Here is a 14036-nt window from a genome sequence, read left to right on the forward strand (position 1 = left end):
ATGTCACAAGCACTTTTTGAAGGTTCAGCAGCCGGTTTGGAGTCGCACATCCGTGTGCTTGTCCAGACCGCTGTGACATGTCACTGACCACTGCATGTGGCTTTGGTTCTTCATCCACTGTGGAGTGTGCAGTAGCACCACTGCAAGTGCATGGAGAAACAAAATAGAAAAAGAAACAACAAAGGAAGTGGGATCCTTCACATTAACATGACGTGCTTCCTGACTTCTAGCTCAAGAGAGAACGCAAAAGAGCTACGTCTCTTGCAGGTGCTCTCCGCAACAAAGAGAAAGAGCGTAGGCTCTGGCATCAAGACTTAGCTTCTGGAGGCATGGTAACGAGACAGTTCAGTTTCTTCTAACATGTCCCATAATGAACAGATTAAAAAAATTATTTCGGTACAATGCGCTCCTGGTATCACCTTACAACTTTGAACAATTGACCAAAATATTCAATGAGGCCTGGTGAGGGGCCCTTTAAGCTCTTCCTTGGACAACTTCTCCCTGTTTAGACGCACACAAAACAGAGAAATGCTCTCATTAGATGACTCTGCTGAACTTATTTGGCTGAAATTGGTAAGATTTAAGCAAAGTGCATTTCACTGATTGTAGGAAGCAGACTTTGTTTTCTTGTAAGTCTGCAGCAAAACCAGATAATTTACTTCTGTAAACTGCATCTGTCAGAGCATCTGGAGAAGGCAGATGTGATGTATGAATACGCAGGATATGTGAAATTATTACAAGAGTTTTGCAAAAGCCCTACTCATAAATTAGTGGTATATTTGAGAGAGGTGCATAATTCATCAGTTTTGTCCATGTAGATCACTCATAGGTGCAGTCGACAAAGATGCTGTACATTGATTTTTTTTCCATACATCGCTGAGTTGCAAACGTCAGCCTACATCTCATTATTATAAACAATTTATGTCGTAAAATTAACATCATGAATAAAAAAATTTTGCATCTGACAAACAGCAGGTTTCAGATCTTCCTTTTCCATCTAAATGCAACAAACATCACCAAAACTGTTTCTGTGTGTGCCATGCTAAGTGATGTAGAAGGAAGCAAAATGTTGCAAGACATGCGCAGGAATTTTTTAAAGAGTATGTTCTTGTATATAGATGCATAGATACCCACACCAATACACATAACCATATCACATCTATGCTGTTTGTACAACTGAATGCATAAACATTAATATCACATCAATTTCATAAAGTTCCTACAATGCACAGTGGAAAAAAGCTTCAGTATGAAGGCCTCTCTCAGCGATTGTCAGTAGCATCCACACTGAGTAGCTTCCATCCTGAGCGTACTGGTTGTGGTAATAAAAGTATATAGAAAACTGGGCGAGTTGGTAGGAATTCATTATGGAAAGTTTCTCAGCATGCACGCAACAGACAAGGACGTGAGGAAAGAAGACAGTGCTCGTTTGTCCTTGTCTGTTGTGTGGTATAAGTTCCTGATACATTTCCTGCAAGATAAAAGCGGCTGCTGTGCTCTTGATATATGTGGGCTATTCTGTTGTGCGAAAACTGTGTAGGTAAGCAGCTCACTCGCCAGAATAAAACATTGTAGCACTGGAGTTTCTCTTCACCACTTGGAGTTAGCACGAAATATATTGAGTTTTCTGGAAACGAGGGTGCCAGCATAAGCAGTTCCTTGTCAAACAAATGAGTTGTTTCCAGAATGTGGCTTTTAATTTGCGTGTGCAGACACCCGGAAGGCCGAGTACCAGGTGTAGCGGTGACTGGTGTAGCGGGCCCAGGACCCTGGTGGCCGGTCCCCCCTGAGCCCCCTCCGGCAGCCCCGACAAACCGGCGGCCCGCCATTGTGGCGACGACGCCGCGGGCAAGCAGCCCGGGCCTCCAGCTGCTGCTACAGGGCTTCCCCGACGACCTGAGCCCCGTGAGTGGTGGTGACCGGTCACTGCCCAGCACGGTGCCATCGAGTGCCGCCTTCTCGACGCCTCCGTCCCGTGAGCCGCCTTGTGGCTTCCGGCCCATCCATGCACCCCCTGCCATCGTGCCCCGCACCGGTGCCGCCACTGGCAACACCGGCCGGCAGCCACCGCTAGCCACGAGCTCACCGCCTTGCCTTGGCTATAGAAATGGCGGCAGTGGCTACACCCGCGAGCGCCTGCTAGGTGCAGTGCAGCGCGTCCGATGCACGGCCCTGCGCCACCACAGTGCTCCCGAGCTACAGATGACGGTCTCAACAGGCAGCATGGCAAACGCGACAACCGCGGCCGTGGCAGCATCGAGGCCCGATTCGGCAAGCTTGACGAGCGGCAGCTCTGGACGTGGCAGTTCAGCTGGCGCGGCCCGCGGTGACTCCCTGCAGGGAGAACTGCGTCCGCCCGTGGCCAACCTGGTGTCGTCGTCTCTGGTGCCGCCTCGTGACCAGTCGGTGGATGAGAACTACGAGTTTGACCCAGCTTTGAGCCCCGCGTTGGGTGACGATGACGACGCATGGCGTGGACTCAGCGACAGTGAGCTCTACAGCACTGCCTGGGATGCTGAGACCCGCTGTGCAGCATTGAAGCGCGAGTTCTTGCGCCGACGCCGGCGGCCGCTCGAGAGCGCCTGCTGAGACAAAAAAGGGGGTCTCCTGCTCCTCTTCCTAGTCATGGAAGCAATAACGCGCGCACCGATTCGCCTACACCAATGTCACAAATGGCACATCCTATAAGGGCTATGCTGTAGTGGCCTTTCGTGGCAACTCACCTTGTTGCTGCAACCAATTTCATCCTTGCCTTCGCTTGCATCTGATGACATTCTAGAGCCATGTAGATCCGTGGCACGTTAACGTGTGCTGTCATCAGTCTGCCGTTAGAGATGTCGCACCATCAAGATCTTGTGGCTTGCCATGAAAGACCACTGCCTCACACTTCCTGTACCCACATCAGCTCAATGCGGCGATGACAACCCATGTACAGACTGACGTGCTGTGGCCACCTCAACTTACGAGCGCTGGACGCTCGTGTGCGACAGTCCGAGGACGCTTCTCCTTTTGTGGTGCTCGTGCAACGCACATAGGTGGCAGGCATGCAATTTCTTCTTTCTTTTCTCTTCTCGTCACCGACATAGTACAAGGGCTTCTCGGTTTATTACTACGCTCGCTTCACTCTGCGTATTCTGACCCCCTCCACCCTCTGGAATGAGATGCTTCATTTTTTTAGGAGGAGGAGGGAGGGAGGGAGGTAGGGAGGGGGGGTGGACCGACTCACCAATGCTTGCGAGCAAGGGAGTCTAGGGAACTTGTATGCATGTAAATAGACTGAGGAGAAAAGAAGGTGGTTGTTGCAGAGCGTCGTAGTTCTCGTAATGTTAGTCCCCAGAAGCACAGAATTGTAGACACCAAAACAAATAATTGTCTCTCTCTCTTCTTCTTCATTTCTTTTTTGCTGTTGATTTGCTGTACTACTTGTGGGGTGTCATGGTGCCCCATTGGCGCACTATGCCTGCACACATTCCAACATGACATCCGTGCTCCACTTATACACTGTCATAACAATACCTTAAATGAAAAACACACAGACATGCCACAACCCAAGCCCTCAACATCCGTCTGAGACACACAAGGACACTTTGTAGGATTTACAGCAGAAGAGTCAAAGAGAACCTTATAGTAGGCTGTCATTACAATATATAGTGCAAACTCTGCTGCATTAAACAAAGATGGCTTTAAAAATGCATTTTATAAGTTGGCATGTTCAGTCACGGCACTCACAAAGATGGACAGGTAATAAAAGACTTTGGCAATGCACAGTCGAGATTTATTGAAGTGCTGAACTTAATGTTGAGGACCATATGACTTTATTTTGCCTTTAAGGTCTCCATTCTTTTTCTGTCCTACACTTGTTAAGAATGTTTGTGTGATACGTGCTGAAGTCAATTGGCTACGATGTCTGATACAGACAGTGTTTTCAAGGAGAGATTGCAGAGCACCGCTATCCCTGTGAGCTTCTTTGCATGCACTTGCCAATGAATTAGTTTTTCTGCAGGGTGATGAAGTGAGTATAATTTTATTTACAGGTAATTGGTGATCACTACTTTTATTAGTTTGCTTGCATCACTTCATTGTGTGTGAAGCTTTGCAAACGAGGATTCTCTTCCCGAGCTAGAATTATTTTAAATGTTTTCAAACACTGCATCCCATGATACCTCAGAGATAAAAGGATGTTTTTAGGGTGCCTGTGACATTACGTGGCCTTGACTTCCTTTAATGATCAGTAAGTTAGTTTCCCCTTTTTCTTCTTCTTTTTTTTCTGTTTTATACTTGTCCTCAACCATCAAAGTAAAGAAGATAGAAGCTTACCTTTTTGTCAATTTGCATATCAGGCTGTCTTGAAGTAAGCTTCGTAAACTTAAAAGAGCCTCTCATTGCTTTGTGTCATGCTGATATTCAAAGGTTTGTCATTGTAGCAAACATGAAAGTCTGCTGTGCCAAGTAAGCCAGCTGTCACGTGGAGCAGTGCCTGCTCTGATGCAAGCAGAGTGGGAGGATGTATTAAAACATAGTGCAAAGAAAACTGGACACAGAGAAGAAGAGACAGTGCCCATCCTGTGTCTTTTTCTCTGTGTTCATTTGTCTTCATGCTACGTTTTAATATGAACCTATACCAGCTCGCCTAGTGCACTACGTTACTTCAACTGAGTGAAAGGACATGTTAAAGAACTGCCACATTATGTTTCTAAAGCCAGAACTATACACAGGATGCAGCAGCAGGGTCTTGCAGTCAGCCACATGATAACATGATCCCACAATTCTCGCTATGCTTTGAATAATATTGGTAATCAGTCACATGTAGCTGCCTGCTCATGTACTGTAGTTCAAAACCAAAGCGTCTGCTCGTGGTCATGTGTGCCATGGACTAAGTATCAGTCAGACAGAAATTAGTCTCGGAGACATGCGAAAATGCCACAGCAACTTTAAAATGTTCAGGATTAATCTGAAGAGATGCTACGAATAGATTCCTAATCACTTGTCAAGAGGTAGGTGCGACTCAACCAGCATATTTTTGTGTGTGTGCGTGTGAAAAAATGCTTAGTTTTAAAGCATAAATTCGGCACTGGTGATCTGCTTGTGTGATGTTGCAAATTTCAATACTCCTTGTGCACAAATAGTGTGCCGAGCTTGCCAGGAAGTTTAAGATGATGTTGCTGACACTTTATCTCATCCTTTTTTTTTTAACTTTTGTGGTTCGATGGTCCTGTGCAATCCACTCAGATTTTGTTAGACATTAAAATTTATTATAATTGTATGTAATTTTCTGGCACATTTTACGCGTGGAGTTTAGCTGGAAGGAGTTTAGCTATAACGGAAGGAGTTTAGCTATAATGCCAATGATGGTAAAGAATTCATACTGTGGTATCAACATGACCTTATATGCAGTCCTGTCATTGCAATCAGCAATCATTAGTATTATATGGCACATTATAGCGAGTGAACTCTGTAGAAGATCTCGGCATTCTGTGGAACTGGTAACCTAATTGCTGTTTCAGAAATTGTATCTAGCGATTCAGCTAGTCTTAATACTTCCCTTTAGTGTCCTTGATATCAGTAGCTTCAGCTGCATTGGTTCTTTTTAAGGGGTCCTGAACCACTTTGCCAAGCAATCATCAAATGACCTCAGGAGTTTATTGCCTCACGAATTGATTGCCGCAGAAATTTCTTCTAATCTGTCATGAACAAGAGGAGTTACAGGAATTTCTCACATGCTTTGAACACTTATTAGACTTTCTCGTCCCAGTGAGCACACTGGAAGCTACACAGGTGGGATGACAATGGGGCAAGAATCCACGTCAGTGCATGTCATGCAAACACGTTTTCCCACTCTGGGTGTGATTCCGGTGCGTGCTAGTGTTGCTACTGTGTAAATTTAGCACACTATAGGGTGCGGCGTCAGCATTTAGCAGCACCTTGTGGCAAGAAGCACGTCTGATCCAAACGCCACTCTTGATTTATGTCAGCTATCGGCCAATAGCAGCAATCTGGTAAATGACGAAATCTAGCAGCTACTGACAGCTTCGAAGAGAGTGAGGACGATGCAGTGCACTTGAGAAAGTGGCAACTTTGTGCTCCACTTGTAAACTCAACGTGCCGTGCATGACCACACAACTTCACTGAGCTGCTCATAGCAGTGTTTGCTGCTTGTAGAACGTTTTTTCACCACACTTGAGGGGTGGTTCCGAACCTCTTTAATGCTTTTGCATGTGTACTAACGGTGCAAAATCGCACATCTTGGCTAGGACCACTGTTGCACCAAGTTATGGCATGGCTGACTGTGATGTCTCGCTGCTGCATGCTACCCGACAGAAAAAAAATAATATGCAGAAGCACGTGAACTACAGCACAGGAGCAGTAGAATGCAAAGTAGAGGGTGTTGCCTCATCTGCTCTGCTTGTTTGCTTTTGTGTCATTTGTGTGGAATTGCGTCTGTACCGAGAGGTTTGCACGGGGCTCTATTGCGATAGCAACAAGCGTGTGTGTACATAATACTTTTTATCACAAGTTGTCTAGGCTTAAAAGAAAAGGGAGGTAGGAGCTCTTGCCACTTAGTGTGTTGGATTGAGCGGATGATGGGATGTCTCTTAAGTATACAAGAGTCCGTTGCTGCACATGTATGCTGGGCCCTTTGTGGTTTTCACCATACTGCTCAAGGGACAGGTGGCTTTTCTGTATAACCTGTGATATCGTAGTGCAACCGATTGGCTGTGAGGCAGTCTGTTGCCCTTTTTTTTTTCACCTGAGCCAAATAATGAGAATGTGTGAAGTGGTGGCAGGTAGTGCAACGATGGCCTCATCGACACGATTGATTTGTGAGCTTTAATGTCTCCTTGTAATACAATGTCTGCGAGAGACAACAAAATGGAATTTTTGAAATAATTGTGACAATGTACAGTTCTTTAATTTGCGCCTTAAATCTAAGTACACGAAGGCTTTTTGAACTTTTCACCCATTGCAACACAGCTGCTGCTGCCAGAATTGAACCCATGAACTCATAATTAGCATCAGAACACCACAGCCATTTAGTCATCATCATGGTGGGTGCACTGGCAAGAGAGCTGCTACATGTCAGCTGTGAAATATTTTTACTCCACTTTTTGCACATTGAAGATGGCATAAAAAATTTGTTGGCAGATCACTTTGTGTTTGGAGAGCATTAAGTTTATACTAAAACTTCACAGAATGAGTTTCACCAGAATTAATAGCAGTTGTGGCGAGTTCGTGGAATGGATTGTACGCTCTGATGAAGGGGGCACTCTTGTAAAATTTATTACAATGTACCATTTTGTAATGACTTCTACAAGATTAAAAAAAAAGTTAACCATTGTTCTGCCCTCATATTTTGCTCAAACAAACTAAAAGATATCTTTGATGAGCTTCCCCAGTTTAAAAGAATGGAATTGGGAGTTTGGCACATTAATGACTTAAGTGAAAAGTTGAATAAATAATCGGTGTTAAAGATAGAAATGCAGCAATGTGAAGTTTAATTTGTGTCAGGACATGAGTTGCTAATATTTTGGGTGAGGTGAAGTGAAATAACTGAATTGGTAACCATGTAATTTTTATAACAGATGGCTAGTAGTCTCTTGGAAAGTGACGGACTAGTTCACAAATAGGTAGAGTGACATGTAGAGGCCTATCATCACGACAGCTGCTGTCGTTGGAGCCATCATGTCAGTTTCTATCTCTGCTGTGCCAGTACGTCACCTGCAGTCGCTTTGTGCACAGTAGTGGCGGTAGTGTCACATGCTAGCCAGGAAAGCCACTCGTGTCCTTAGCAGTCAAGCCGTGCACCTTAACATTTTGTCAGCTACCAATTGGATGCGAGCATTTGCGTGTGTGGCCCTTCCAGCCAGTTTTAACAGCTTCGGTTCTTTTCTTTCTTTTGCCACTGACTGCCGTTTTGATTTTTGATGCAAGTTTTTGGTACGTGTTGTTTGTTGCATAGTACATCAGTGTTACATTTTTGGTAGGAATGTTTGATCGGACCTCCTACCGTTTTTTTTTTGTTATTTTGACTAGCCGTGACCTTGAAATCATTCCACATTATCCTTGCGCACTTCTTGAGGCTGTGCCTCAAGTACATGAGAGGGGGAAAAAACGTAAAGGCCTAGGCTTCTAACAAAGGCAGCCCAAATAAATACTATGAGGCCCTCCCTGCCATTGACTGCTTGTCAAACCTGAAGTGGATGTAGTGGTAGTTACTTTGGCTGTTTTCCTATTGTCTATGTTCCCAAAGTATGCTTTTCTTAGAGAAAATTTAATGCCGTGTAATGGGAAGAAATGCTATGGAGCCTTGTTGGTGCTGCTTGTGCTGCTGCTTGGAATACAGTGCACGAGAACACTACCTCATAGGAGGCAATATAGGAGTCTAGCTAGCCTGCAGCTGTTGTACATGTTTTGAGGGAGGATATTGCTCAGTGCAGTATTATACGGAGGAAAATTTGGCACTGCCACTGACAGGAGTTGTTTCGAGGGAATTATGGGCTATGCCCATGCAAAGTAAAAATTTCTTGTACACATCTAGGAGATGTCTTCACAAGAGTATGCAAGCATACTGTAGTAGTTTATGTGGTGTCAGATAATGGTTTGTCCAGTGGTTTAGCCTAAAATTTCAGAAAAATGTAACGAGTGCTCATTTTACATTTGTCATTTAAAGACGCCTTTGTAGGAGTGCATGTACAGGGACATGTATATTTCACTTGAAATCGTGGGGAAGAAAAAACAACATCTTGCACTTACTGTTCTGTTCTCGTTCAAATTTTGCAGAAAGATCATATTTCATGGTCATGATGATTCATTGCAACACGTGCCAGCAGCTGCCAAGAACAGTCATTCCAGTAGGGTTGCTGTGTGTTACCCGCTTCTCTAGAACATTCAACCTACTTCATGCGAGTGATGATAGGTGGTAAGAAATGTTAATGCCAACGACACCTTGGCAGCAGCTAGCTTCCCCATAAAAGAAGAATACTACGGATATTTTTTAACAACCAGGCAAGCAAATGTGTGAGGTGTTACGTTGAAAGAGGAGGACGATGAAATGTGTTATGCGAAATTTGAGTAAGAAAAGAGCAATGGTTATCGCAAAATCTTTTCTCTAGAATTTTGAGCAAAATGTACATGTCTCTGTAAATACACTCCTACAAAAGCATCTGTCAGCACTCATTACTTATTTCCTGAAATTTTTTGGCTAAAACACTACAAGACGTCTGCATGTTTTTGTGAAGACGTTTCCTCGATGCTGAAATGCTACAGCCACTGAACTGATTCAGAATTTATTGTTGAGGCACTAGCTTTAAAGGAGTACTAACAACATTTCCAACTTATAGTTTCTTTTTTTTCTTTTTTTGCACTCAATGCAGGTCCAAACCCATTCAAACGCTAAAAAATACTGACACGCATCAGCATGTCCTCGATAATTTACTAAAATAGTTTTTATGAGCCAGTTTCTATATGCACCCTGAAATTATGATACATTCAATTGCTCCATTTCAGCGATTGCTGTGACTGCTAAATGCAAGCACAGACAGAAGAAATGCATGAAGTGCTCCCATTTATGTTTTGATTAACAGCGTTGCCATTCATATCCTTGATGCTATACGATGTCAGCAAATTGTACTCTGGGTCATAATGTCACAGTAATGTTGATGCCATCTCCAGGATTTTGATGACAATTTTAGTATCAGATTAAGTATCTTCTTATACAGTAAAGAATCCTTCCCAACCTTCATACTTTCTAAAAATAAGTGAAAAATACTGTAGTGCGATTGTGTTTCTAGAGATTCAAAAATATCTCTTGACGAGTAATCGTCAAACTGGGAATGTTGCTGAAGCCAACATTTTGACAATGGAACTTGTCTATTCTGACACTCCATTAGGTTAATTAAGCATAAACAGTGAACACAAGGTGGTGGAACATGGCTTTAACATAAGATAGCTATGTCAGTTGAAGTCACCTGTTAATATGCATTATGGTTTTGGCCAGCTGCAGAGATGACTGTAGTCTTTCAGTTATGCTCGATGAACCTGTTTAATATGTTTGACTATTTAATATGTTTTACTGTTACAATGCAAACTACAAATTTGATTTTGGTATGTGATTTCAGCACTGAAGCAGCTCTTTTAAAGCATACAATTCAGGAAAGAGTTGTTTGTATAAATGTACAGGTTACTACATAAAGAGTTGACTGCATGAATATAACACTACCTGCTTTCCTAAGGGCCTTTATTATTTATTTATATTTTTCTCTGTGGTGCTGTTCTGGTGCACTGTTCTTCATTGTAGCAGGTGTTCTAAGTGCTAATAATGCATTCTTTAGCTTTAAAGGTTTTGTACAGTTTAACTTTGCAGACATACTTTTACCCCTGTTCCGCAATTTTTTTGCTGAAATATGGCAAACTTCCTGACATTCATGTACCATCAGAGCTGTCAGTTGCACTGCCAATTGGATTGGTCTTAGCACATGCTCAGCCATAAATTAAAGTGGTATTATGCCTGCTGATTTGGCTGTACTGAGCTGACATCTAGTGGGCTAGTGGACAAAAAAAAAAGACTTGACAGTTTTTCAAGGGAGTCCAGAAGGGAGAATTCTCTCTCTCTAAATTCAGTGCAACAGGTTTTTTGCAAAATGTATTATTTTAAACAGCTAAGCTCTGCAGAAATATGCTAAGTGTAAGAAGCCATATGAAGGCTATCAGACTCTTCGTTGTATGGGAATTCATCCTTGCAGATTCTGCTGTCTTAACATGAAGAGGATGAAGTTAGCATATATATCTGCTGAAGAAGAACATGTAATTGCAACTAGCTTGAGCTCTTAGATCAGAAAATGCACAAAATGAAACAACCTAAATCAGAAAAACATATCTCCTGATTGCAGCAGCTATGATCTCTACTGAGTGCATCACATTGCACGAAACAAAAAATGCAAGAGATTCTACCTTTTAATTTGGTAAAATTTAGATATGAATAAGCCATTGCACCAACAAGGACTAGAATTCATTGATATAACTATTGACCAACTCAATGATGACGTTGGATATGTGGTCGCTGAAATAATGCCCAGAATATGGGAAGCTTTGTAATGTGAGGCAATGGGGTACTTAAAGCATGTTGAGCTCGGTATTTGCTATGTGCTTCTGGATGTCTTGCAAACAATCTAGGGCTGCATTAGAAATTGTGATTAAAGCTGAAACCTTTAGATTAGTGGCAGGACAGATGAGCCACTGCGCTACAGCAGGATGTATAAACATAAGCGATAGCCCTGGCACTTAAGTGCATGTGGCTGCCTGGTGACTGGAAGGGTATTGATCTTCGTGCTTGTCAGAACTTCCGTTTGTGCGGTGACAAAAAGAACATTGTCTTGAGAAAATTGGAGAGATTACTTATTTATGTACACCTTAGGCATATCCCTATACACCTCAGATGTCTGCATAGAAAAAAAAAAAACATTGAGAGGCTGTTCGGAATGAGTTGCTATAATGATTCTCATAGAAGCATAAATCCTTTGTAATAAACAACCCACATCTGGGTTGTGAAGAGAATACTCATTTTTTTTTATCCTTATTTATATATTATGTCTACATAGCACAGCTGAAATATGGATCGAATTTGTGTTCTTGTTCCAGCAGTTCTGTTCTTTCGGTGCATTTTTGTTTTATAGTCCCCTTTTGGACTGTGTGCGCTTTTTCTGAGGCTGTCTGCTAGTGTGCCTGTGAGCTGCGATGTGAGTTTATTTTGCTTCTCACAGCACACTTGAAAAGACACTAGATACATTGCGTGTGCTATGTACGTGCTTTCTTTCTGTGTCTACAAGTGCACAGTATTGACCAAGTTCAATTATATTTGCATTAAGTTGCAGTGGTGCTGTTCATGTCACAGCTCACAGTCATATAAGCAAATGGCGTTATAGTGTTGTTGAAAGCCGTATTATACACAGGTTATTTATTTGCCCTCACTTCATCTTTGTTGCATTGTGTGTGGACATATGCACATGCTAGACACATTTGTTGAATTGCGAGTCTGCTGTCTAGCCGCTTTCACGTGAGTGCCGTATCACGACACCCTGCCCCATCGCTTTGTTAGAGGCTGTGGCCATAATGCCTAGGTTGCTGGGTGCTGCTGCAGAGGGGCTGGGGGAATCGGGGACAGATGCCAGCTTTTGCCTTGATGTATGGGGCCCTGCTTATGTTGTTGTGCTGTTCTGCAGTCACTTCATCCCCATTCAAATAGGACATTCCTCGTGTACTGTGCTGTCTTACATGAATCTGCATTGGGACCTGCTTGCTTCTGGCCTATGTGGAGCTGTACTGCACTTGTCAATTACTGTTACTGTTTACCTTTGTTCATTTTGTTACGACTTGCCATTTCCTCTCATTTTCAGTGTTTCATACCAGTTAAGAAAACTTTTCCTGGTCATGTAATGTGTGCAGTGCTAACAATGTACAAATATGTGGCCATAGATATTTGCTGCACGATATTATAACGGCCACGAGTTTTACAGTAAGCTAATTAATGTGCAGTGCCCAGACAATTTTTCATAGCAGGCAACCGGGCTGACTGTGAATTGTTGTCACAGTAGGGCCACAAATAGTAATGGCCACACATCTGTGCGCTGTCTGAAAGTTCTTAGGCATTTAATATGACACTACGATCACCAGCATGTACAAGTGCCATATGCTGTGTATTTTGCAGTTCACTAACAGCACATTCTGTGCACATTATGTGGGGTCTCACTACATCACTGCAGTTGGCACTGTCCTGCTCCAACACGGTTGCTCCTAGCCCATGTAGGGAATACGTCTTTCCGCCATGCCCTTTACTTAGTCTCCTCGTTAAATGTGTTGATGGGGGACATTGTGTATTCTGTACATTTCCAACTGTGTTCTTGTGTGTTGACATTACAGTGGAATATCCTCTGATCTGCTGTAGCGGGGAATAAAACAAGACACGGTTTTTTTTTTCTGTGTCTCTTGTGTGTTTGTCGTGCCCGAGACATGCAGTACACTTACCACATAGCAACAATGCAGCTGTTTTTATCTACACCGAAATCAATGGTGCCTCAGAAAGTTCCTTTTCTGTAGGTCGCTTTTTGTAACAATTCAATAATCTCGTAACGTACAGACAAAAAAAGAGGTCTTTGTTCAAAGGTGACTATCAGCAACTGCATTGGGGCACCATACACAAGTGTCGCTGGAATGACATTCAGCACTGTTGAGCAGAAAGGGGCATGTGCGAAGATGACGTGAACAGGCGCCAACATCACTTCAGGTAAGGGAAGGACTCCCAACACCTATCAACGGCAGGAAACACGTGGTGGTTGTGTTTTCGGATATTAAACACCTGTTTGTTCAACCGATGAAAGTCATCACTTACGGGCGATGCCGCGAGCGGATTGCCGCGTCACTGTTGAGGTGCCTTCGAAGAAACCTTACGTTTGCCGTCAGTCTTTTTGGGCGGAGGTACCAGGGTTTGGAGATACTCGTGTAAGGGGCCCGAATTTCTCGACACGAATAGCACGTCATCGGCAGTGACAGTGCTTCTGCGACAATGCATCGCTAGCATACTGAGGTCGCGGGCCACACGGCCCACTTCGCGGTGCACCAGTTCAGTGAGAGCGGCCACCGTTTGCCGCTGCACGGGAAGGCATCCGCCTTTCTCGGCCATGTCATCGCAGATGCGTCCCACGGTGTAGTGCACGGCTGCTTTGAGGCACGCAGCATGACTCACCCGCTCCACTTCGTCGGGGTCTCGCGACATCATGTCACTACGAAACGGCAACCGCTAAACGACGTCTTCGGGCAAACGATGTTTTAGAAAGAATGCGAAAATGTTGACGAAGATCACGAAAGCGTCGAAGTCGTTGCTTTCGCGCCGAAACTTGATGCGCCGGCTGGATGCACGTTGGATGGGGAATCGAATTGGATTGCCAACGAAATCGCGAAAGCCAACGCCTAGAGTCCGAAGCAACGTTGGTACGTTGGTCCGAAGCTCGTACATAGATTTGCTTTTATCTAGTAAACTCAGTGTT

At 43.7% G+C, this 14036-nt stretch overlaps 2 protein-coding genes across 6 annotated transcripts in view; one reads left to right on the forward strand and one right to left on the reverse strand.

Annotated features, from left to right (window-relative positions):
• The window catches only part of LOC119393253 (protein turtle), a 62199-nt gene extending 49234 nt beyond the window's left edge, over nt 1–12965 (forward strand). For all 5 annotated transcript variants that reach the window (XM_037660178.2, XM_037660179.2, XM_037660181.2 and 2 more), the window contains one exon: nt 1713–12965. In XM_037660178.2, coding sequence (XP_037516106.1) covers nt 1713–2589 — 877 coding nt within the window. In that variant the 3' untranslated portion in view covers nt 2590–12965. The remainder of the gene's footprint in view (nt 1–1712) is intronic.
• LOC119393255 (centromere protein S) lies at nt 12959–13913 on the reverse strand. The gene has a single exon (XM_037660184.2). It carries the CDS (start codon nt 13766–13768, stop codon nt 13409–13411), a length of 360 nt encoding a protein of 119 aa, XP_037516112.1. The 5' UTR covers nt 13769–13913; the 3' UTR covers nt 12959–13408.
• Nucleotides 13914–14036: the final 123 nt, after the last annotated feature.

Source organism: Rhipicephalus sanguineus, chromosome 5 (genome assembly GCF_013339695.2).
Source record: "Rhipicephalus sanguineus isolate Rsan-2018 chromosome 5, BIME_Rsan_1.4, whole genome shotgun sequence".
In the NCBI taxonomy this organism is placed as follows: Eukaryota; Metazoa; Arthropoda; class Arachnida; order Ixodida; family Ixodidae; genus Rhipicephalus; species Rhipicephalus sanguineus.

What these genes read in the sequence shown, in the direction of transcription:
- LOC119393255 (XM_037660184.2), bottom strand. Translation starts at nt 13,768, where the DNA reads ATGATGTCGCGAGACCCCGACGAAGTGGAGCGGGTGAGTCATGCTGCG.